The sequence below is a fragment of the Zootoca vivipara genome, chromosome 12 (assembly GCF_965207765.1).
Source record: "Zootoca vivipara chromosome 12, rZooViv2.hap1.1, whole genome shotgun sequence".
NCBI lineage: Eukaryota > Metazoa > Chordata > Lepidosauria > Squamata > Lacertidae > Zootoca > Zootoca vivipara.
Genome location: NC_142595.1, coordinates 27,484,305 through 27,507,306, shown reverse-complemented (window position 1 = coordinate 27,507,306; position 23,002 = coordinate 27,484,305). Strand labels below are relative to the sequence as shown.

General features: G+C 45.8%; 1 protein-coding gene across 1 annotated transcript; it reads right to left on the bottom strand.

The window, feature by feature from the left end:
• Nucleotides 1-1,371: 1,371 nt before the first annotated feature.
• Nucleotides 1,372-22,237, bottom strand: LOC118094149 (cytosolic phospholipase A2 gamma). The gene is made up of 14 exons (XM_035134200.3): nt 21,990-22,237; nt 19,531-19,647; nt 17,841-17,983; nt 16,471-16,669; nt 15,881-15,989; nt 9,879-10,019; nt 8,186-8,239; nt 7,286-7,351; nt 5,249-5,377; nt 4,942-5,067; nt 4,225-4,332; nt 3,236-3,390; nt 2,169-2,343; nt 1,372-1,723 (listed from the first exon to the last, which is right to left on the bottom strand). The coding sequence occupies exons 1-14, from the start codon at nt 22,011-22,013 to the stop codon at nt 1,566-1,568; spliced, it is 1,704 nt and encodes a 567-aa protein (XP_034990091.3). The 5' UTR covers nt 22,014-22,237; the 3' UTR covers nt 1,372-1,565.
• Nucleotides 22,238-23,002: the final 765 nt, after the last annotated feature.

Below are 23,002 nucleotides of genomic sequence, written 5' to 3'. Positions count from 1 at the left end.
TCATTTGTTTGTGGATGAATTGATGTTGATATGTTCCACAACGTAACTTTAAGATTCTTCACATTTTTTGCTCTTTCTCTCCCCCATTAAACGTTCGGCAAATTATTTGTTTAAAAATGCTTGCTTTTTGTTATAGTACTGGTGCTTAATTAAGAGTGTGACAAGAAAAAAAAACTGTAACCACAAGGAGTCTTTGTCTAACTCAGTCACATGCTGGCTGGGTGCATGCTTGAGTTATGAGGAGCATATTTCCTTGCAAACATTGTCCTTAACTTTTGAATGGCAAGGGGTAGCCTGAGTTCATGGGGGGAGGTGAGTGTATGTAGTGGTATACATGAATAGCAAAGTCCTTATTCACATGCTACTCCTATGTAGCATATGAATATTTCCCCCAATCAGGACAACCAGTTATGCAGGTCTCCCAGTCATGTGGGAGTCACGAGCAGGTATTCACACATCGCAGAGAAAGCTCAAACACACACTGCACATGGTTCTTGCAGTATTGACGTAAAGGCAAGGCTAAAAGCATGGTCCTGCTGCTCCTTCAACACAGCAAAGCCCTACATGTGAGTGATGTGTGAATAGAGCACATGTGATGTTATATATCTGAGTGAGACTGAGGTATAGCTTTTGGTCCAAATGTATCTGTCCACTACTGCCAGTCCTTCATTGTGAACTAGAGATGTAAGAAGGCAGTCATTTTCGTTCCAACCTGTATTCATCACAATCTGTGTTTCCATCTCGCTGTGGTTCAGTTACCACCAAATACTCATTTACTCATCTCACAATCACTATTTCATGTAACTATGTAACTCATGTAACTTATATCACACTAAATGAAAGGATACATCAAAACAATTTGTTAAAGGTATTTCATTACACATCATTTGAGGACTTAAAGACAAAAATGAATGCCAATTTTATTTGATTGATTTCCATTTCCTCACCACAGATGGATCGTAAATGGCAATTTGAGATGTTCTTTTTTCCCTGAACCACAGTGGTACCACGTGCTACAAACTGTGCCCCTTATGAATTCTTCGGGTTACGCGCTCCGCTAACACGGAAGTAGATGTCCCTTGTTGCAAACTTTGCCCCATGATGCGAGTGGAAATCACGCTCCAGCGGTGCGGCAGCAGTGGGAGGCGACATTAGCGGAAGCGTGCCTCATGTTATGAGCAGTTTCCGGTTCTGAATGGATTAAGTTCATAACCAGAGGTACAGCTGTATAGGTACTAACCACAGTTTGTAGTTTCAGAAATAATAAACTGAAGTTAGTTCAATATTGGGTCCCCTCCTAACTGCAATAAATCCCAACGTTTGTTAATTTAATTTCAAGTCAAACTTCAGCATTGTGTCCAAATGAGGCCATTGTTATATGCTATGTTTTTATTGATCAGTAATATATATACTGATCAGATACTTTTAGAATAGTGGATACAAATTGAGCCGATAATAACAATGATGCTAACAAAAGTTAGAACTCTAGCAGAGGAAAAATCCTTGTTATGTGAACTTTGTTTTCAAGCAAATGTTGAAGAGGGAAAAAACTTTACTTAAGCCTTTTATGAAGGAGGACATACAACATTCTTGATCTCTTCCAAGATCTTTTCGTGAACATTTGCTACATTTTGCTTTGCTGCAGTGAGCAACTTTTCAATCTCCTCCTTGGAATAGCTCATCTTGAATGTAGAAAACTGTTCTCTGTATTCATGAATTTTATCTGAAAATGAGAGTTGTTATGTATTAATGAATTAGAAGGAATTGAAAACACAACCCATTAACTGTAGGGAAAAAATACAACGCCGAGCAAGACTTCTTCTGGTTCCAGTGATCCTAGGAAGTGTTCATATTCTAATTCTGAATTTGCTCCCCACCATCACTAATGAAAATTGGAGTTTTGCTGAGCCAAATAAAATTAAATCTGTTTGGTGGGTCAAAGAGTTGTATGAATCTGGAGAAAGGAAGATGGTGTGGGAAATTCAAATGTTGGAACTGTAGAAACCTTGCTAGCAAAAGGAAGTAAACACTACAGGGAGATTGGTTCAGTTTAAGCATAAGGAAGGAATTCAGCACTAGAAGTATCCAATTATTTTGTCTTGGTAATTTTTTAACTCCACTATCTGATCAACTGCACACTTCCCAAATGGATCTCATCGACACATTACCTGAACAGTTGACTTTGTTGAACAGCGGACAGTGCACGACAGTTGGGACACATTCTGCATCTCCTCTGAAGATATAGCAATCCTTCAAATCATCCGTGTCCTGCAGCTGTTTCTCATCTATCTTGGGAAACGGGATTCCATGTTCCTCACAGTATTTAATGGCTTTCTTAATGGTCTGAACCGAAGGAGGAAGTCTGCAGTTAATTGTCATATCCACTTGGGTAAATAGCAGTTGGCTGAAAAGAATACTCATGGCTACTTCCTGGGTAGCAGTTAGGGACCCTTCAGACATTATCATCATGACATGGGAAGTGATACAGTTAGGCTCCCTCCTAAGCTGCTTTAGGAAGTCCCACTCTGGGTGGCTTTCAGCACATATAAAAACATAATGAAATGTCAAACATTAAAAAACATCCTGGTACAGGGCTGCCTTCAGATGTCTTCTAAAAGTTGTGCAGTTCTTTATCTCCTTGACATCTGATGGGAGGGCACTTCTGATATCACAGAGTGGCATGAAAAGGAGTAATGCTGTGGTCGACACTGGTAAGGAATCTTCAGAAGGAAGTTTTAGATAACAACATAATAGAATCAAAGAATTGAAGAGATGGAAGAGATGCCCAATGGTTATGAGGTCTGACCTCCTGCAATACAGGCACAGCAACTAAAGAGCCCCTGACAGACAGCCATCCATGCTCTGTTTAAAAACTTCCAATGAAGGTAGAGTACATCTTCTGAGGTAGTCCATTCTACTGTGGAACAGCTCTTACCATTATAAAGTTATTCCTAATGTTTTGTTGGAATCCCTTTCGTGTAATTTGAATCCAATGGTTCAAGTCCTACCCTCTGGAGCAGCAGCATGCAAACTTGCTCCATCTTCCATGTAACAGTCCTTCAGATATTTGAAGATGACTACCAACATCCCCCTCTCCTATCTAAGTTTATTTTATTTAAACCTAAAACATGGATACCAAAGTTTATGTAATATTGCTTAATGAATCCTAACAGAATTATCCTTTGACCAGAATTTTAGCCATGTTTGATTGCCCCTTTAAATTAAATGAATTTACCAGAAAAGGATCTCCGGCACTAAAGTCAAAGGAGAGGATCAGCTTCACTTTCCTCTGAGACTGAAGAAGTGATGGGTAAGCAGTGTTTATCAGCAGGCCGGCATCAATCAGAGAGACAACCTGTTTACTTGTCAAGTCAGGACATTCAACATCCGCTATGAAGTGAAACAGAGCATCGATATAAAGCTTTGGAATCAATATAAATCTGCTGCCTACAGTAGTTAGTTAGTAAGTTAGTTATTAAGAAGCCATACCAATATTACTACTGCTTACAGATGGACAAATCTGTCAATTTCAGTTTCCCCCACCCCAAGTCTTCAGTTTGTCACATTTCTGCATCGGAAATGTCTACACCCAACACCTTACAGGCTGATGAAAGGTGGTGAGTGGATTGAGCCCATGTAAAAGATTTGAGATCTGGGCCAAGTACACAAGTCCTACTAACATGCCATCAGCATCCCAGATCAAGTCCACTCATCTATAGTAAAGGTACCTCCGACACAGATGCAATGAGTGGGCAACTTCTCAAACCATAACCCTTTGCCTGTGCTTTCCTTGGGGGCCATGAGCGATGTGTGCAATGAGCTGTGCTTATCCATGATACAGATTTCAATATCATTCCATGATATTCATGGAGCTATGAGCTCACAACTCTGGAAATTCAGGCAAAAAGTGGCAGGTGTGAATAAGTGGCTGGTACATGTAAGTGCCAAGGCCTTGACTGGTTCACATAATTATAGCTAAGTACCTAGTTGCTTACTGAACTAAGTACCTAGTTACTTACTGAACTAAGTACCTAGACATGAATGAATGAATGAATGAATATTATCAGGAAATGCTCCAGGAAGCAGCTATATATGACCACAAGCTGTCTCTTCCTGGGTAGCCATATTGGGGGCAGGGGGAGATTGCTGCAGCCCAAGAGCGTAACATTCAGAACAGTGGTATCCATATATAAAAATAACAATATCAATGCAACATATGCTTACAGCAGTGGTACAGGAAGTTATTAGTGCTTCCCCATGTCCAGTTCAAAAGGCACAAATACGTCTTTCTCACCACATCATGTAAAACATGGAGGGAATCACTGGCAAAACCTAAAATGGAATAAAATCCAGAGTCAAGAATAAATAATTTCACCAGTTTAATAATTTTGGAAAGGCAGTATCCAAACAAAATGACTGACTGGTTGATTTAACATGGAATGAATATATTTTAAACCAATCAAGTGGTCATCCCAGATTCTGTCTGAGATTTTAGTTCCTCGGATCGTTTGGTTCTATAGCAGGGATAGCCAACATGGCACCCTCCAGATGTTATGGACCACAACTCCCATCATGCCCTCACCATTAGCCATCCTGGCTCAGGCTAACAGCATCTGGAATCTAAAAACTTATGGAGGGCACCATGTTCAATTCTCTCAATTGCAAATCTTTTCACTCATTACAACTCTTTGGTGGTAAAATGGATTTCCAAGATCCAAAGAGTAGCAGATTTTTTGAACCCCATGCCATGCACATAAACCCCCACTGTTATTGTGGATAAGTTTTAAAACAAGGAAAAATGGACACTTGGGCATAAAAGGATGAAGAATAAAGAGAGGCACTCCTCCAGATTACATTGCACTACCAAACTGAGATATCTTTGAGGAAACTTTGGGGAAGAACAGCTGCTCAAAGGCAACACATGGTTGCTATTACACTTACCTCCAAAATCCAGGTCCAATGCTTGACACAGTCTCATACAGTCTTTCTTTCTTGTTTCTGCATTAGCAGAAAACCAGGTCTTGCAGATCTCTCTAAGCAATTCAAAGCTTCTGCTGGTACCGTGGCCTTTTTTGCAGATAAAATGACATGGAATGTTAAGGCAGGAAAAGAAAAATGAGCAATAGCTAAGGGTACATGAAATACTTTTACTTCACCAAAGCTTTATTAGGCATTACAAATATAATATATTAAACAAACTCATCTTAATTTGCAGCAATATTTGGGATTTTGTCTGACGTTCACTTACTTTTCAAAATGTTGCGGAGGTGGTCAAAATGCTTATCTGCTGCCCTTCCACCTGATGTTTCACAGAGGTGAAGCTCTAGAACGGACTGATAACCCTCATAGAGTGCCTTAAGTTTCTGGTCATCTTGATCTTGGCAATAAAAGAGCGTACAAAAGAGAGTTACAAATACTCAGGTCTGGCTCAAGGCATATTGCTGCTCGAGGCAGAACAGCATATGCAACTCTACTCCAAGTCTAGTGCATACTCTCTAAGACTGACCAAATTATTTTGGCACCTGCTTTAGATCTGGTTTAGCGATGCCCATTAGCTTAGAACTGCAGAGCCACTGAAGCCTCTCTGCTGCCACCTGCTGATAAAGTTACTCCTCCACCACCTCCTCTCAACTTCTGTGTCTAGAACAGGCACCCCCAAATTTGGCCCTCCAGATGTTTTGGGACTACAATTCCCATCATCCCTGACCACTGGTCCTGTTAGCTAGGTATGATGGGAGTTGTAGTCCCAAAACATCTGGAGGGCCAAGTTTGGGGATGCCTGGTCTAGAAGAACCCCACTCATTGATTGCACCCCAAAACAGACTTTGAGTAAGGCCTAAGGGCACAAACAACAAATAGTATAGCTGAACCTTGGGAGGAAATGGGACATTTCTAGACTAAAATCTATTTGTGTACCGTTTGATTCAGTGCTGTTAGTTGAAAACATACCATTGCTTGCACATGGGGTGGCTGTGCATTGTGGGACGGCTGCTACTCACACACCTTTTTCATGTCGTAAACCACCTTGCACATGGCTTATACTTTGGAAAGGTGGCATACAAATAAAATGATGTATGTATGTAGAGCCCATCAAACTCAGTGTGATTTACTTATGAGCAGACATGTATAGGATTGTACCGTAAAGCAGAAGAATACTCATATAATACAAAATACTTCTATAGAATCATAGAATTGTAGAGTTGGAAGGACCCCAAGGGCCATCTCGTTCAACCTATATATGATAGTCCATGCAGGAATTGCAGCTAAAGCATCCATGACAGATGGCCACCCAACCTCTGCTTAATACCTCCAATGAAGGAGAGTTCACCACCTCCTGAGGGAGTCCATTTGAACATCGAACAGCTCTTGCCGTCAGAAAGGTTATTCCTGATGTTTAGTCAGGAACATTGCTTTTTTTCTGGGGGACGCAGGGGTACGCATTTTGTGAATCTAAGATTGACCTCATCGAGGGGCAATGTTTCAATGAGAAGGAAAATGAGAGTACCCCTAAACATTTTTTAAAGGAAAAAAAGCACTGCTCAGGAATATTACTATATTTATTAAACATTAATCCTTTTCTGATCCCATGATTAGGTGGAGGAGGGGCATGGGAAATGCTTTACAGTTGTCCTAGCAATGCTTCACCAAGTTTGGAGGCTGATGCTTTTGTTTCATCCTTGATGGAGCAGACACTAATGTAGTACATGTAAAGGACCCCTGGGTGGTTAGGTCCAGTCTAAGGCAATTATGGGGTTGCAGCACTTTTAGGCCCAGGGAGTCACCATTTGTCCACAGACAGCTTTCTGGGTTATGTGGCCAGCATGACTAGTCTGCTTCTGGCGCAACAGAACACTGTGATGTTATCCAGAGCGCACGGAAATGCTGTTTACCTTCCCGCCACAGCAGTACTTATTTATCTACCTGCACTGGCATGCTTTTGAACTAGGTTTGAGCTAGGTTGGCAGGAGCTGGGACAGAGCAACGGGAGCTCACCCCATCATGAGAATTCGAACCGCCGACCTACAGATCGGCAAGCCCAAGAGGCTCAGTGGTTTAGAGCACAGTGCCACCAGCATCCTTACCTTTACCTTAGTACTTGTGCACCCTGTAACACTCTCTACATGTGGGTGGATAGCAACACAGTCTTATGCATGAGAAAAGCACAAACAAAAATCAGGAAGATTGCAACACTATGAGTTATAGATATTAACACACACAGTTGAACTTGAAATCAAATGCAACTACAAGGGAGACCAGGATATTAATGTCGGTTGCAACATCTTACCTAAGGTTGTTGAAGTTGAGGAAGACTCTCCTGATCTCTTTTGTTTTAGATAATTCAGCAAAGAATCTTGAAAAAGAAATGTGCATGTTCACACACATGAGAAGAGCCAAAGGGTCTTCTGATCCAGCATCCTGTTCTCACATTGGCCAACCAACCTGATGTCTAAGTGTTGGCTTGGGATATCTGCTTGCAATAGCACTCTCCCTACTCATGGTTCTCAACAACTGGTACACGGAGTCAAACTGCCTCTAAATGGTAGGAAAGGCCATCTTTCTCAAATGCAACAAGTAGCAAAATAGCTGGCAATATTCAGATTTCAAAAAGGGAGGGGACAACCATAACATTGTTCAGAGTTTGATTTTTTCCATTTCCATTTTGACAAAATATGGCGCCTCCTTACAACAATACCGTAATCACTAGTCAGCCTTTGTTCACCTAGAGCAGGCATCCCCAAACTTCGGCCCTCCAGATGTTTTGGACTACAATTCCCATCATCCCTGACCACTAGTCCTCTTAGCTAGGGATCATGGGAGTTGTAGGCCAAAACATCTGGAGGGCCGCAGTTTGGGGATGCCTGACCTAGAGCCTAGGTCCTATAGACAAGATACAGGTTTAAAGATACTGCATTCACCACTTCTAATACTAAGTGAAGCTTTGAATCACTGCAAAGGGCTAGTGTCCTCAAGATTTCCTTCTTCTTTGGCCAAAGTGAATGAAATATGCAGGCACCAGCCCACCTCCAGAGTGAATTAAACCTGCAAAATTGTATGCAGATGCACCACAGGTTTTCATGCAGGAAACCTTCCAAAAAACCCAAACCCTGATTCACTTTATAATTCAGAGTACACAGAGAGCCAATGCACACCCCATATATAAAAAAAGAAGATAAAAGAGCAATACCTATTATAGTCCTATAGAGTTCCTGTTCGCTTCCAAGGGCACTTCCCCATAAACCTAAAAGTAAGAAAGCTGTGGCATTAACAATCATGTGTTGCACCTGGTGGCAGTAAAAGTAACGACAAAGTTAATATTTTATTTTCTTATGACATAGTATCAACACAGAAAGGGAAGGTTATGAATGTAATCACACACAGACCAAGCCCATTTTTGTGCAGATTGTTAGCACCAGGGCTTTCTGCTGTAACCCATCCCACTAGGGATAGACAAATCTGCTAAATTTGATTTCTCACAATTTCCCTTTTTCCAATGTTAAGCTCGGTTTGCCCATTTTTGCATACATTGTTGTTGTTGCTGCTGCTACTGCATTTTTAAATTTACAGATATACATCATCATTTCTTCTTCATTTACGTACATAATCTGTTTACTCTTCTAAACTTGTTCATTGTCATAATACAATTATTTGACTTCCCCCTACTTCTTTACAGCTTCATCAACTCTCTTTATTTCATTTTCCTTTGTACTGTGTTCTAGTATTCTTTCAACCTTCTCTTTATGTAGGATATCTCATCCAGCTATATATTTATTTGGTGAAATTTAATCTAGGCACATCCAAGTTTTTATTTGGGAACCATGTTTAAACAGAATTTTTTTAAAAAAAAATCCCATTCTTTTTTAAAACCTTACATTCGAGTGATTTCTTATTGCTTGTGTCATTTTGGCTAAATCTACATATTTACACAATTTCATTTGCCACTCTTCCTTAGTGGTATTGAATCCCCTTTCCAATATTTGGCAATTAACACTCTAGCAGCCATTGTTGCATATAGAAATACTCTTTTGCTTTGGGATGTTTATCGTCGTAATGCCCAGTAAGGCGGCTTCTGGTCTCTTAATAAATGTTTATTTTTTTAAAAAATAAAGGATTTGCAAGAATATTTGTATGCATTCTCATGCACATTAATGCTACCATACCCAATTTTTAAACACAATTTTGTTTATTATGTGTATGTTTGTGTGCACATTTCATTAGTGCATGTACTTTTGTATGCATTGTTTAGTTGGGGAACTGTGTCACAAAAATCGGAAAGGGGCCAATTCCAAAGGATAGATGTGTTTTGTTTCATGAAGTACAAATTTGTTAGGTTCACATTAGCATGAGAACTGAACAGATTTGGAATAATAGAATAGAATAATTTATTACAGTGGTACCTCGGGTTACGAACGCGATCCGTTCCAGGTTGCAGTTCGTAACCCGAAAAGTTCGTAACCCGAAAATGCCATTTTGCGCATGCGCAAAGCACTATTTTTGCTATTTTCGCGCTTTGCGCATGCGCAAATGCATGTGGCGCTTCTGCGCACGCGCGCGGGGCGAAAATACTTCTGGGTTTGCGCAGTTCGTAACCCGAGTTGTTCGTAACCCGAGGTGTTCGCAACCCGAGGTACGACTGTATTGGCCAAGTACATTTTCCAACATACTTGGAATTTGTTTTGGCTACATTACATTTGTCCTCCATCTGTAGTCCTCACACACATCTGATGAAGGAGTGGCTGGTACATAGCTTATTTGTTTGATCTAGAAATTCAGGAGCCTCCTCTACATTCCTATTCATTGGCCATGATAACACAGAATCTGCTTGGAGTTTGGCATTCTGGGAATGGCATGCTCTTAAGATGCTGGAGGAGGTCAGGTACCTTGCAAATAACAGATATTTCTTTTCTTCTTTTCTTCAGTCAATTGCCCATTTTCAAATATGCTCCCAAAGTGCTTCATATCTACATATGCTCCCAGGCCAGGAACCCCAGCTTCGTGTGGGGTGAATTCAAACCAGGTGCCTGGAAAACAAACAAAAGATTGGAGGAAAATATATGAGAAGGGCTGGGTGCCCAGGGGACATATGATCAAACCTGCCACCAACATCTCCCTTACAGCAACAAGAGAAACATCTGTTGGGATTTTGAAAGAAGTAGAAACAAATTTCAGTAAGATTAGTAACCTCCCTCAGGGTGGTGAGTAAAGACTTCTCACATCTAAATGGTGAAATAGGAAGAGATGTGCTACTTTAACATTTACATCAGGAAGAGGCAGAATGACAGCTTACAGCACAATTCTAACCATGTCCACTCTAACCATGTCCTGTTGAAATCAGTTGACCTTGCTCCTGGAATGTGGGTTGTCCTTCATGGAGAGCACGTGTTGTGGTGGGGGCCTAACAAACTACCCCTGAGTTGCTGGAGTTGGGGCTATGAGTTGGCCTGGTTCTGATTGGACCCAGGCTGTTGTTGGGGAGAAAAGCATGTTTCAATTTCTGATGGACAGCCAGGGGTATAAAAGGCAAGCGTTCTTCGGATCATCCTCCCTCCCTCCCTATGTTTAGGCCTCTGTGTTGACCTTGCTGTGCCTATCATGGGGTCGTCTGCTTGGCAGGGGCCTGGTAGCAATTTTTCCATTTGGCTGATTGGCTGGTGCCATCTGGTTTTTGCCTACTGCATAGCAAATAGTCACAACTTGTAAGGCTGGCAGTTAGGCATTGGTTATTTTGGTTGTATGAGGGGTCTTGTCGACTGTGTTGGCCCCTCAGGTTAATGCCTGAGTGTTGGGAAAATTCCAGTCAGGAATACAGGTGCTCGATATGCAGTGTCCGTAACCTCCGGTCGGGGGCCAGGGAGGCCCTGGGAGCCTGAGGGGAGAGGGGAGGGCCAAGCACCCGGCTCCCTGTCTCTCCTTGTAGGGTTTCCCCTTGTTGACAAGGCTAGTTTAGTTCTGTCGTTAGGGGACAGTTGGAGAACCAATGTGTTATGTACTGAGCTGAATCCTAGAACAATAGGATTCAGAATCAGCGGGAGCTACCCAATCCAACTCCAGGTGGAAGTGAATCCGCAACCTGATTGGCCTGCTGGAGCAGCCAATCAGGCGGCTGGCAGAAGTGAATCTGCTACCTGATTGGCCTGTAGGAGCAGCCAATCAGGCTGCAGGCAGAAGTCAATCCATAATATAATTGGCCCACAGGTGTAGCCCTGAAGTAGCCAATCACGCAAGGCCCATTGTGTAAATAATGTATATAAGCAGATGGTTTGGGGAAAAGAGCCATTCGTCTTCTCTTCTCCTCCTTGATGACTATGAGCTGAATAAAGAGCATGAAATTCACTCTTGACTCCGAGTATATTTCACTGGCGACGAAGGTGGGATCCTGCTGAGCTGACCGCCACCACGCACTGCACCGCAGCATCGCCACCTGCTGCACCGCTGCATCGCACCGTGCATCCAGGCTTCAGCTCCAGGACCCAAGGAACCCAGAATGGCAACCGACAGCAGCTTCTCGCCATTCAAACCAGCATCAGGAGACTGGGAAGGGTACGCCGCCCGTTTCAACTTCCTCCTGCAAGCGAAAGAAGTCACCAACGATGCCATGAAGAGGGCGACATTCTTCAGCGTCTGTGGAGAGGAGACGTTTGAAATCGCCCGGGCTCTCCTTGCACCTAGAGATGTCGCTACCGTCTCTTACAAAACAATAATGGAACGGCTGAAGGAGCACTTCTCACCACAGCCCTCGGTGGTAGCTTGCCGAAATGCCTTCTACGCAAAGCGGCAAGCCCCGGGGGAAACCATAACTGGGTTTGTGACCTCCCTCCGCCAAGCCGCCCGGTTATGCAACTTCTCAGAATTGGAGAACATGCTTCGTGACCGCCTCGTCGGTGGCCTGAGGGACGAGATGTTGCAACGACGCCTCTACGCCAAAAAAGACCTCACGTTCCAGATTGCCCTGGAGGAAGCCCTGGCAACCGAAGCCGCCGAGAGGTCAACGCAAGAGGCACGACCGGCCCCGCCATCCCAACCGAGGGTCTACCACGAAGACCTCACCGACGAATCCGAATCTGACAGGGAGGAAGTACACCGAGTACAGCGGCGCACTCAAGCAGCACACACACCACAGCAGCCTCGACGAGAAGGAGGGAACTGTGCAAGCTGCGGGGAGAACCACGAGAGGAGGACCTGTCGTTTCCGCAACGCAGAGTGCAGGCAGTGCAGAAAATTGGGACACATCGCCCGGGTGTGTCGGGCTCGACTCACCCGTCGACAAGCATCAGATGACCGACCCAGGAGCCCCAGGTCACACGGCACCATGCACCAAGGCAACTCGACGGAGATCACGGACTACCAGGTATTCCAGTTGCCCCATCCCAGCACAGAGAAAATTTATATAGAGGTACAGATAGAGGGAGCCCCATGCCGCATGGAGCTGGACACGGGTTCAACTCTATCCATAATCTCGGCCCGAACATTAAGGGAACTGTGCCCTAATGGGGGTCCCAAACTAAGGCCGGCCCCATTCACCCTCCGGAACTTCCAGAAATGTAAGGTCCCTACTATGGGGGTGGGGACCTTCAGGGTGCAATATCGAGGGCGAAAGCAACAATTGGACTTGCTGGTAGTTAAGGGCCCCTACGTTAGCTTACTGGGACTGGCATGGTTTGGACCTCTGGGGCTAGCCGTTACCGGGGTGAACCACACTAGCTTACAAGTGGACGTGGACGCCATATGCAAAGAGTTTCCAGGGGTTTCGATGGGGCATTGGGACGATATACAGGACCCCCCATTGCCCTACAGCTGGACCCCGCTGTACGACCCATCAGGCACAAGGCCCGCCGGGTCCCGTTCGCCCTGAAACCCCGCATAGACGAGGAATTGGACCGGCTCGTGGAGCAAGGAGTGCTGGAGCCGGTGCCCAACGCCCCCTGGGAAACTCCAATTGTCACACCCGTCAAGCCTAACGGTTCGGTCCGCATCTGTGCAGACTACAAATGCACCATAAACAAGGCTCTCACGGCCCATGCATACCCAGTGCCAGTGGTCAGCCATGTCCTCGCCACCCTGGCTGGGTCAAAAATCTTTGGCAAACTGGACTTGGCCCAAGCGTATCAACAGTTGCCTGTGGACGAAGCCACAGCAGAGGCTCAGACGATTGTGACGCACAGAGGGGCATTCAGAGTTAAGCGGCTGCAATTTGGCGTTAGCGTGGCACCAGGCATATTCCAGAATCTAATGGACTCTCTCCTTAAAGGGATTCCTGGCGTCACCCCCTTCTTCGATGATGTACTGATCGCCGGGCCCACACCAGAGGAATTTGAGGACCGCCTCCGCTCCGCCCTGCACCGTTTCCAGACGGCGGGCCTCAAGGTGAAGCGGGAAAAGTGTTTACTGGGAGTGCCGCAGGTGGACTTTCTGGGATTTAAGGTGGACGCAGAAGGGGTCCATCCAACCGGTGACAAGGTACGGGCCATTTGTGAGGCCCCAGCGCCCAAGAGCAAGCCCGAACTTCAGTCATTCTTGGGACTATTGAACTTTTACCATGCCTTCCTTCCCCATAAGGCAGCGGTAGCGGAGCCCCTACACAGACTCCTAGATAAAAGGGCCCCTTGGGTGTGGGGCCAGCGACAAAGGGCCGCATTCCAGGCAGTCAAGGACTTGCTCGTCTCGAACTCGGTCTTAGCACACTTCGACGAGAGGCTGCCAGTGGTGCTGGCATGCGACGCCTCTCCCTATGGCATCGGCGCTGTCCTGGGACACCAACTCCCGGATGGAAGAGAGGTGCCGGTGGCATACTTCTCCCAGACGCTTGCTGCAGCCGAACGAAACTACTCACAGATTGACAAGGAGGGTCTGGCAATCGTGAAGGGCGTAAAAAAATTCCATGATTTCTTGTACGGGCGGCCCTTTACCATAGTGACTGACCACAAGCCGTTGCTTGGCCTGTTTGCCCCTGAGAAGCAGACCCCCCAAGTGTTGTCTCCACGTGTCCTCAGGTGGTCAATTTTCCTTGCCGGCTACCAGTATGCACTAATCCACCGCCCTGGGAAGGCGATGGGCCACGCAGACGCCCTCAGCAGGCTACCACTACCAGAAACAGGCCCCGACCCAGCGCCTGCGCAAGAGGTTATGACCCTGGAGCTGCTTCCCGACCGACCCATTCAGGCACAAGAAGTTGCGCACCATTCCACAAAAGATAGGGTCATCTCCCGGGTCCTGGACTGGGTGTGGCGAGGATGGCCCAGCAGCAGCCCCGGGCCAGAATTCGCTGGCTACACAAACCGCAAACATGAACTGTCGGCCCACAAGGGGTGCCTGTTATGGGGAAGCAGGGTCGTTGTTCCCCAGCCCCTCCGCAAAAGGGTCCTCACAGCCCTACACGAGACACACCCAGGGGTAGTGAGGATGAAGGCCCTTGCCAGGAGTTATGTGTGGTGGCCGGGGATTGACAGAGAGATAGAGGCCTGGGTCCAACACTGCCAGACCTGCCAAGAATCCCGCCCGGATCCCCCAAGGGCCCCAGTCCAGCCCTGGGAGTCCGCCCGACATCCATGGTCACGCTTGCACGTGGACTTCGCTGGCCCCTTCCAGGGAAAAACATTCTTCATAGTGGTGGATTCCTACACCAAATGGCTGGAGGTCGCACTGGTACCATCCACTTCTACGGCGGCAGCCATCCGGGTACTACGTAAGCTGTTTGCGACTCACGGGCTCCCTGACACCCTCGTCTCGGACAATGGAACCGCATTCACGTCAGAGGAGTTCCAGACCTTCACAGCGCAGAACGCCATCCGCCACATCCGCTCAGCACCATTCCACCCTGCCACCAATGGCCAAGCGGAGCGCATGGTGCGGACCACCAAGGACAGCCTCCGCCGCATGACACAAGGGGACTGGGAATACCGCCTTGCCGCATTTCTTCTAGCACAGCACAGCACCCCAAGCACAACGACGGGCCGGAGCCCAGCTGAATTACTAATGGGCCGGCGCCTTGCAACTAGACTGGACCGACTTCACCCCGACAGAGCTCAGGATGAGGTAGTGGTGGGGAAAGGCAGGTACCCCCGGACATTTGTGGCCCAGGACCCAGTGTATGCAAAGAATTTTGGGGCAGGCCCAGCATGGGTACCCGCCACAGTCACCAAGGTGACCGGTCCCGTGTCGTACGAGGTACTAACGGAAGGGGGGCAATGTTGGCGCCGCCACTGCGACCAGCTACGGCGACGATTCCCAGGAGGAACCCGGGAGGAGAGCGGGACAGAGTGGTCCCAAGGGGACAGCAGCGCAGTGAGGCCTGTAGAGCGAGAGGGGTGGGCAGGGGAAGCAGAAATATACTCGGAGTCAAGAGTGAATTTCACAATGCCTACGCAACCACTCACATATTTTGTATTTTAATAAAGTTGTGGCCAAATTCATGCCAAAAACCCAAAACAAAATTCTGTCTGTGGTGTGAATTATTTTGAGGGGTGGTTTTGGGGGGACCTCAACATGCAAATCAGCCATTTTAACACTCAGCAATTAGGTAAAATTGTTTTCTGTCCTGAAACATTTGGCTATTTGCGGAACAAACATTTGGGTGTTGGGTAGATACGTAGTTATGGCCTCATCTGCACTATACATTTAAAGCAGTATCATACCACTTTAAAAAGTTATGGCTTCCCCCAAGAATCATGGGAACCATAGTTTGTCAAGGGTGCTGAGAGTTAAGATACCTCTATTCTCTTCACAGAGCTACAATTATAGAAACATAGATGAACGAGAGTTTGGAGATCATCTTGTTCAAGCCCCTGTTCAATGCAGGACACAACTGCTATCTTCTCTGACAAATGGCCACCTGCCTGTTTCAATTTTCTTTGACACATATGTATGTCTGAATAGATATAATTACCTGCATGTTGTTGCTCATAGCTTTGCTTGTCCACAGCAGTATATATCGGGTAAGGATTTTTCCCATTCTCACAAGCTCCCCTGTGCACAGACAGTTCAGAGTCATCAAGCTGAAATGCAGGCATTTGGTTAAATTAATTAATTTAATACCTAAATGGCTTCCAAACTACCCCTGGCCCTCTTTAAAGGGAGCTTCAACCTGGTCTTCCAAGAAAGCTATGTATAACACAGCCTCAAACCACTTCTACCCACATGGGTGAAATAATATACTAATACTACTACTAATAATAATAATATATACACATATCCCTTCAATCCTTCCTAGGGATCTGGTCTTTCCACAAGCCACACCCCTCAGCAGCCACTCCCCCACCCCCAAGTGCTTTTGCCATGCTGGGATGTGACCCTGAACTGTGATAGAGCCTCTCGTATTTGTTGCTTCACCCAGTTTTGGCTTTGGTCCTGCCCATCATTGGCATGTAGCGATGGAAATGTGAACACCCACCCCTGTAGAAGAACACGTGGTGTGTGTGTGTGTGTGTGTGTGTGTGTGTGTGTGTGTGTGTGTGTGTGTTACTGTTCTCCACTCACCTCGTTTAGCAGTTTATGCACAAGGAAATAGGACCAGAAATCAGTCAAAGAGTAACATTCGTCTTCCGCAGCCCCAATCACAGCTTTCATTGCCTTCTGAAATTCCCACTGGCCTTTGACAAGGGTTTCACGCTGACTTTTTTCTAAGGCCTCCATTTTTTCTGTCCAGTCTTCATGTTTGTAGAGAGCCGAAATACACCTTTTAATGAAGCAGAACATTTATGTTGCAAAACATGCAAAGGATTTCTATGATAGTCATTTGGAGTGTATTCAGCGCCATTTAGAGGTGGTTTAGAAGTAAAATGGCTGAAATGCACCTTTTAATGAAATAGAACTTTTATGTTGGGAAAAATGGAAGGATTTCAGATGTGGTGACCCTTATTAGGAATATATTTTGAAGGAATTTGTATGACCGGGCAATGAGAACGCTGTTGTCATGTGGTAAAACCAGCTTGTTGGCACATTAGCTTCTGTCAGTCACTGTGTAAGGTTGATTTCTTCCTGCAACACTGGAATTGCAAAACCACCCCAAGCCATAGCAGAACAGCATCTTGTTCTTACACTGGCCATCCAGATGTCTACGGGAAGACCATATATAGGATATGTTGCAATAGCAACTCTCTACTCCACCCTGGATCCTCGGCAACTGTTATTCAGAGACTTTGGACTTCTGATACTGGAAATAGTGTTTAGCTACTGATAAGCTTATCCTTCATGAATCTGTTTAAAAGCCGCCCAAAGTGGTGGTAGCGACTGCACCTTTTGATAGAGAATTCCATAGTATGTGCAGTATTAAGAAGTACTTCCTTTTATCTGTCCTGAATCTCCCCACATTGGATGATCCTGGATTCTAGCATTATGCAAAAAAGAAAAAGAAAAAAAGATCTATATGAATTCTTAAACCTTAAACAACCCTATCATTTACCAAAAGCTACCAAAAGACAGAGTCTTCTTGGTAGTGGAACGCCCTCCGATCAGATGTCAAGGAAATACTCTCTGACTTTTAGAAGACACCTGAAGGCTGCCCTGTTTAGGGAAGTTTTAAATGTGTGATATTTTATTACTTTGTTTATTCTGTTGGGAACCTCCCAGAGTGGCTGGGGTATTATTATTATTATTATTATTATTATTATTATTATTATTATTATTATTATTATTATTGGAGTAGCTGGAGCTGTCAGGAGTTGTAGTTCAAAATAACTGCAGGGCACTGGGCTGTGAAAGGTGAGGCAAAACATATTTATGTATTTATAAATGTAACAGTTACTTGCCAAGATGGCTTCTAGCTTGGTTTGATCTAGCTAGCAAGGCAAATGATTCTACCTTCTTAAGTCCTGTGTTTGCTCTCCCCTCTACCACTCTGCACTTACCAGGTGGAACCTGACACCCCGCCCAAGTACATCACACAGTCCAAGAGATTGTATTTCTTCAGCTCCGCTAGTGTCCCATAGAGAGCAATCATGGCCCGCACAGCTCCACCTGATCCCAGGACAGCAATGTTTGGGATTTGGTCCTAATGGAAGGAATGAAGATATACTCAGTAGGTAACCTCTGTAGGTCTAAATATTGTTTGACATCAACTTTGATGTCTTTGAATTAAATACGGGGTGATTAATAATGAAGTATACAGTTTCCAGATGCTGTAAAACAGTAACAAGCGATGACACGGACCACAACTGTGAACCGTGAGGTAGATGTACTCATAAAGTTTGTCTTCCACTACTGAGGGAAGTGACGTAGGCGATAGTGCGCGTATCACATGACTAATCAGGCAAAATGGCTGTGTCTGCAGTGGAGAAGGCGTGTTGTGTTCTTGAGCTGAGCAGAATGGAAGCGGTAACTGTTGTGCAACGGCATTTTCGATCCCGATTCGGGGAAAACCTCCAAGCAGAAAATGTATCTGTGACTGTTTCTAAAAAAACTTTAAACATTTCCCTACAATTCTGTTACAGGTAACATAAGATATTCTTTTTTTATAGTGTGTTGAAACTGTATACTTCATTATGAATCAAGGTTTTGAGACAATTGATCTTTTCACAGTATAGTGGTACCTCCGGTTGCTAACGGAATCCGTTCCGGAGGTCCGGCCACATTCTGAGAAATTCGCAACCATTTTAATGCTTCTGTGAATGCGCAAGCGAAACCCGGAAAAATACTTCCGGGTTTGGCGCATTTGCATCCCGAAGTTTACATATCCAGAGGGATACGTAAGCGGATGTACGACTGTATTTGGCAGGTAACAGTCAATGGCATTTAGTGTTTCCAATATCAGATGCCTTACATACTAACGTATTTACAGTTTAATACCAGAGAGAGATTGCAAAAAGTCTGAAGCTGCAACCATATACAAACTTGTATGAGAATAAGCCCCATTGAACTCCTTTCCTTTGAGGCAGACACACAATGACCGTTTCCCCACATAAAGGGGAGGCGTATTATGCGCAGTCGCGCGCAGCCCCCTGAGATCCTTGAGGCAGCCCTGGAAGTTTGGAAGCCGGCACTGCCTACCTGGGCTGGATACTGGTGTTCTCCGCCCACTCAGTTAGCCGTCCAATCCAGCTCAGGGAGGCGTGCCAGGGGGATTGGCCAGGTAGGAACAGGCAACATTACCTTGCACACTCAAAGGTGAGCCATTCGTGGGAAGCAGCCGACGCGTTCAGAGCTCTCCCACCCTCCACTCCCTAATTTAATATTTGCATTACAGGTTATTTCCTTCCACAGGTGTACACACACACAGGCGCTGCTACGACAAGGCTGCTGTTGAAGGGCCGGAAAGGAATTTCCCTGCATTGGCAGGTTTCGCCTTTCCCGTAGCAATTCGTTGCAACTTGGCAGATGCAGGCCTTGGGCTGGACAACCCTGGAAATTACCCCACCTCCGGCTGGGGACTGGGAGGGATATACGCCCAATGCCTGCGCCAAGGTCTCCCTACATCTGAAGTATTAATAAAGTTGTGGCCAATTTTAATCCCATCAAAACGTGGTCTTGTGTCATTATTCTGCTCGGGGGCTGCCCGGGGTTTTGGGGGACTCCGCCTGACTGCGCAAAACGAATTCCTACCTCATTATATGGAATCCCAAGCTTGCCAAGGCCTTTCTTCACCTCTTCCTTCCTGGCAGCTGTAGCTGCTTTTTCACCCTCTGAGAGTGTTTTAGAAATACGGACCTTAGCTTCTCCCTGCCAAAAAAATACAAAACAGATCCAACAATACACTTACAGTCACATGCCAACACGTACAAAGCAGAGCACTTGATACCATGTGTTGGCCTTCAACCAAGAATGCAATGTCTTAATTTGAAGCAATGATATCTGTGGCTGTGTTCCCCAGCTCTGCATAGTGGTATCCACGGGGTATTTCCCACCACACTGTTCATTATTTGGGAGGTGTGAGATGCTTCCATTCAAATATCTGCTTTGCCATGTGGGAACAGTAGCAAATGAAGGTGTACACCAACCCTTGATTGAGTCTTCTATAATATACCGGTTCGGTTTTGCTGTTTGCCCAGCTCTCATCAGCCTTAGCCAGCATAGTCAATAGTCTAGGATAACAGGAGATATAGACCAATAACATTGGTCTCCCCCCCCCACACACACAATTTGAGCAGAATTGCTGTAGAGAAGTATTCCTGTAGAAAAGTATAGAGGTGGCAACAGGTAGTTAGGGTTACAAATGTGGGACTTTCCAAAATTCCCTTTTTTTAATAGTAGGGAGAAAACATTTTCTTCTTAAAAAACCATCTTTAGATCCGGCCAATATGGCCAACTATCGCCCAGTCTCAAATCTTCCATTCTTGGGCAAGGTGATTGAGCGAGTGGTTGCTGAACAACTTCAGGCACGCCTGGAAGAAGCGGACCATTTGGATCCCTTCCAGTCAGGATTCAGGCCTCATCATGGGACTGAAACTGCCTTGGTCGCACTGGTCGATGATCTCCGGCGGGCTAGGGACAAAGGTAAGAGCTGTTTCCTTGTTCTGCTGGATCTCTCAGCGGCTTTTGACACCATCGACCATAACATCCTTCTGGACCGTCTAGAGGGCTTGGGAGCTGGGGGCACTGTCATGCAGTGGTTCCGCTCCTTCCTCCTGGGCCGTGTTCAGAAAGTGGTGGTGGGGGATGAGTGTTCAGACCCCTGGGCTCTCACTTGTGGGGTGCCTCAGGGTTCTGTCCTCTCCCCCATGCTTTTTAACATCTATATGCAGCCGCTGGGAGAGATCATCAGGGGGTTTGGGCTGGGTGTCCATCAGTATGCTGATGATACCCAGCTCTACCTCTCTTTTAAATCAGAACCAGTGAAGGCGGCGAAGGTCCTGTGTGAGTGCTTGGAGGCGGTTGGAGGATGGATGGCGGCTAACAGATTGAGATTGAATCCTGACAAGACAGAAGTACTGTTTGTGGGGGACAGGAGGCGGGCGGGTGTGGAGGACTCCCTGGTCCTGAATGGGGTAACTGTGCCCCTGAAAGACCAGGTGCGCAGCCTGGGAGTCATCTTAGACTCACAGCTGTCCATGGAGGCACAGGTCAACTCCGTGTCCAGGGCAGCTGTTTATCAGCTCCATCTGGTACGCAGGCTGAGTCCCTACCTGCCCACTGACTGTCTCTCCAGAGTGGTGCATGCTCTAGTTATCTCTCGCTTGGACTACTGCAATGCGCTCTACGTGGGGCTACCTTTGAAGGTGACCCGGAAACTACAACTAATCCAGAATGCGGCAGCTAGACTGGTGACTGGGAGCGGCCGCCGAGACCACATAACACCGGTCCTGAAAGACCTACATTGGCTCCCAGTACGTTTCCGAGCACAATTCAAAGTGTTGGTGTTGACCTTTAAAGCCCTAAACGGCCTCGGTCCGGTATACCTGAAGGAGCGTCTCCACCTCCATCGTTCTGCCCGGACACTGAGGTCCAGCTCCGAGGGCCTTCTGGCGGTTCCCTCACTACGAGAAGCCAAGTTACAGGGAACCAGGCAGAGGGCCTTCTCGGTAGTGGCACCCACCCTGTGGAATGCCCTCCCACTAGAGGTCAAAGAGAACAACAATTACCAGACCTTTAGAAGGCATCTCAAGGCAGCCCTGTTTAGGGAAGCTTTTAATGTTTAATGGATTTCTGTATTTTAATGTTTGATGGATTTCTGTATTTTAGAATTTCTGTTTTGTTGGAAGCCGCCCAGAGTGGCTGGGGGAACCCGGCCAGATGGGCGGGGTATAAATAATAAATTATTATTATTATTATTATTATTGTTGGCAGTTGATGGGAATTATGCTACATTTTTTTCTATGTTTGCTTTAGCAGGCCAACTGATGAAGACAAAACATCAATAAACAACATTGTTCTGGCAACAACATATATATGTGTGACAGCTATTAACAAATAAAATGGACTGACAGACAACAACTACCCAGATCCCTGCTTATGGGCTAAGCTGGTTGGGGTTGATGGGAGTCTGAGTTCAACAACATTTTGAGGGTACCATGATGGCTGTCACAGAGACAGGTGCACTGCTAATTCTCAGAGGTATAGCTTACCTTCCCAGTTGCATTACTTGCCATCTCCTCTTCCCTATTTCTTCAAGGTCAGTTCAGTGCCTTTACACTCAAATGACGGCGTAGCCAAGGGGCTTCCTCTAAATGTCAGAGTTTTAAATTTCTGGCAGGCACTGAGCCTGCGGCGTTCCTCTTTTATTCACATTAAGCTGACTTCCTGCACGAGATTCATCATTCCACAGTTCTGCCCGGACTCTGCTACTGGCCAGTACTGAATGACTCAAGAGAGTGGGAGGGAATGTGTTTAGAAGTAATACGATCCCTTCAATCTTTGCCTTACAGCTGCTGCTCCAGGCTTTCTATTTGCAAGGCTGACAGATCTTACTAGGGTTGCCAGACTCAATAGAGGACAGGACTTCTGTGCCTTTAATTGCCCTGCTCTCTTTTTGTTTAATTTCCAAGCAAAGGGTCTGCTGGTTTCTCTTTAAGGTTTCCAGACTCAAAAGAGAGCAGGGCAATTAAAGGCACAGAAGTCCTGTCCTCTATTGAGTCTGGCAACCCTAGATGTAACTATCTGAAAGCTTCAGCTGTTGCAGTGATCCCAATTTTGCTGGTGTGGGTGTGTTTGAGAGGACTGCTATAGTTTGTTGGCTCATTTTCTTTGGCGTGCCACATTCTGATCCATGGGAAATCAGCATGGGCAAAATAGCTCCTCCATACTTTCTTGAAGCTACGAACATGAGTTTGACCAAACTGCGGGAGGCAGTGGAAGACAGGAGTGCCTGGCGTGCTCTGGTCCATGGGGTCATGAAGAGTCAGACACGACTAAACGACTAAACAACAACAACTTTCTTGGAACTATTAGTCTCCCTTAAATATGGTGGCAGGGAATATCGGTTACTTTCAGGGGCAGGGACCGTCCTTGGTCGGGACAATCATCTGTCACCCAGGCATTACTGCACACAATGCATCCCTGTACAGGCTTGATGGGGTTCATCTGTCTGTAGCTGGGAATGATTTATGGCTGACCTCCGTGTCAGTGGGGCTAAGAGATT

What these genes read in the sequence shown, in the direction of transcription:
- LOC118094149 (XM_035134200.3), bottom strand. Translation starts at nt 22,013, where the DNA reads ATGGCAAGTAATGCAACTGGGAAG. An exon ending in CAAGTAATGCAACTGGGAAG is followed by an intron (nt 19,648 to 21,989) that starts GTAAGCTATACC and finishes TTTTTTTGGCAG; the next exon opens with GGAGAAGCTAAGGTCCGTAT. An exon ending in TAACTTCCTGTACCACTGCT is followed by an intron (nt 3,391 to 4,224) that starts GTAAGCATATGT and finishes TTCACTTCATAG; the next exon opens with CGGATGTTGAATGTCCTGAC.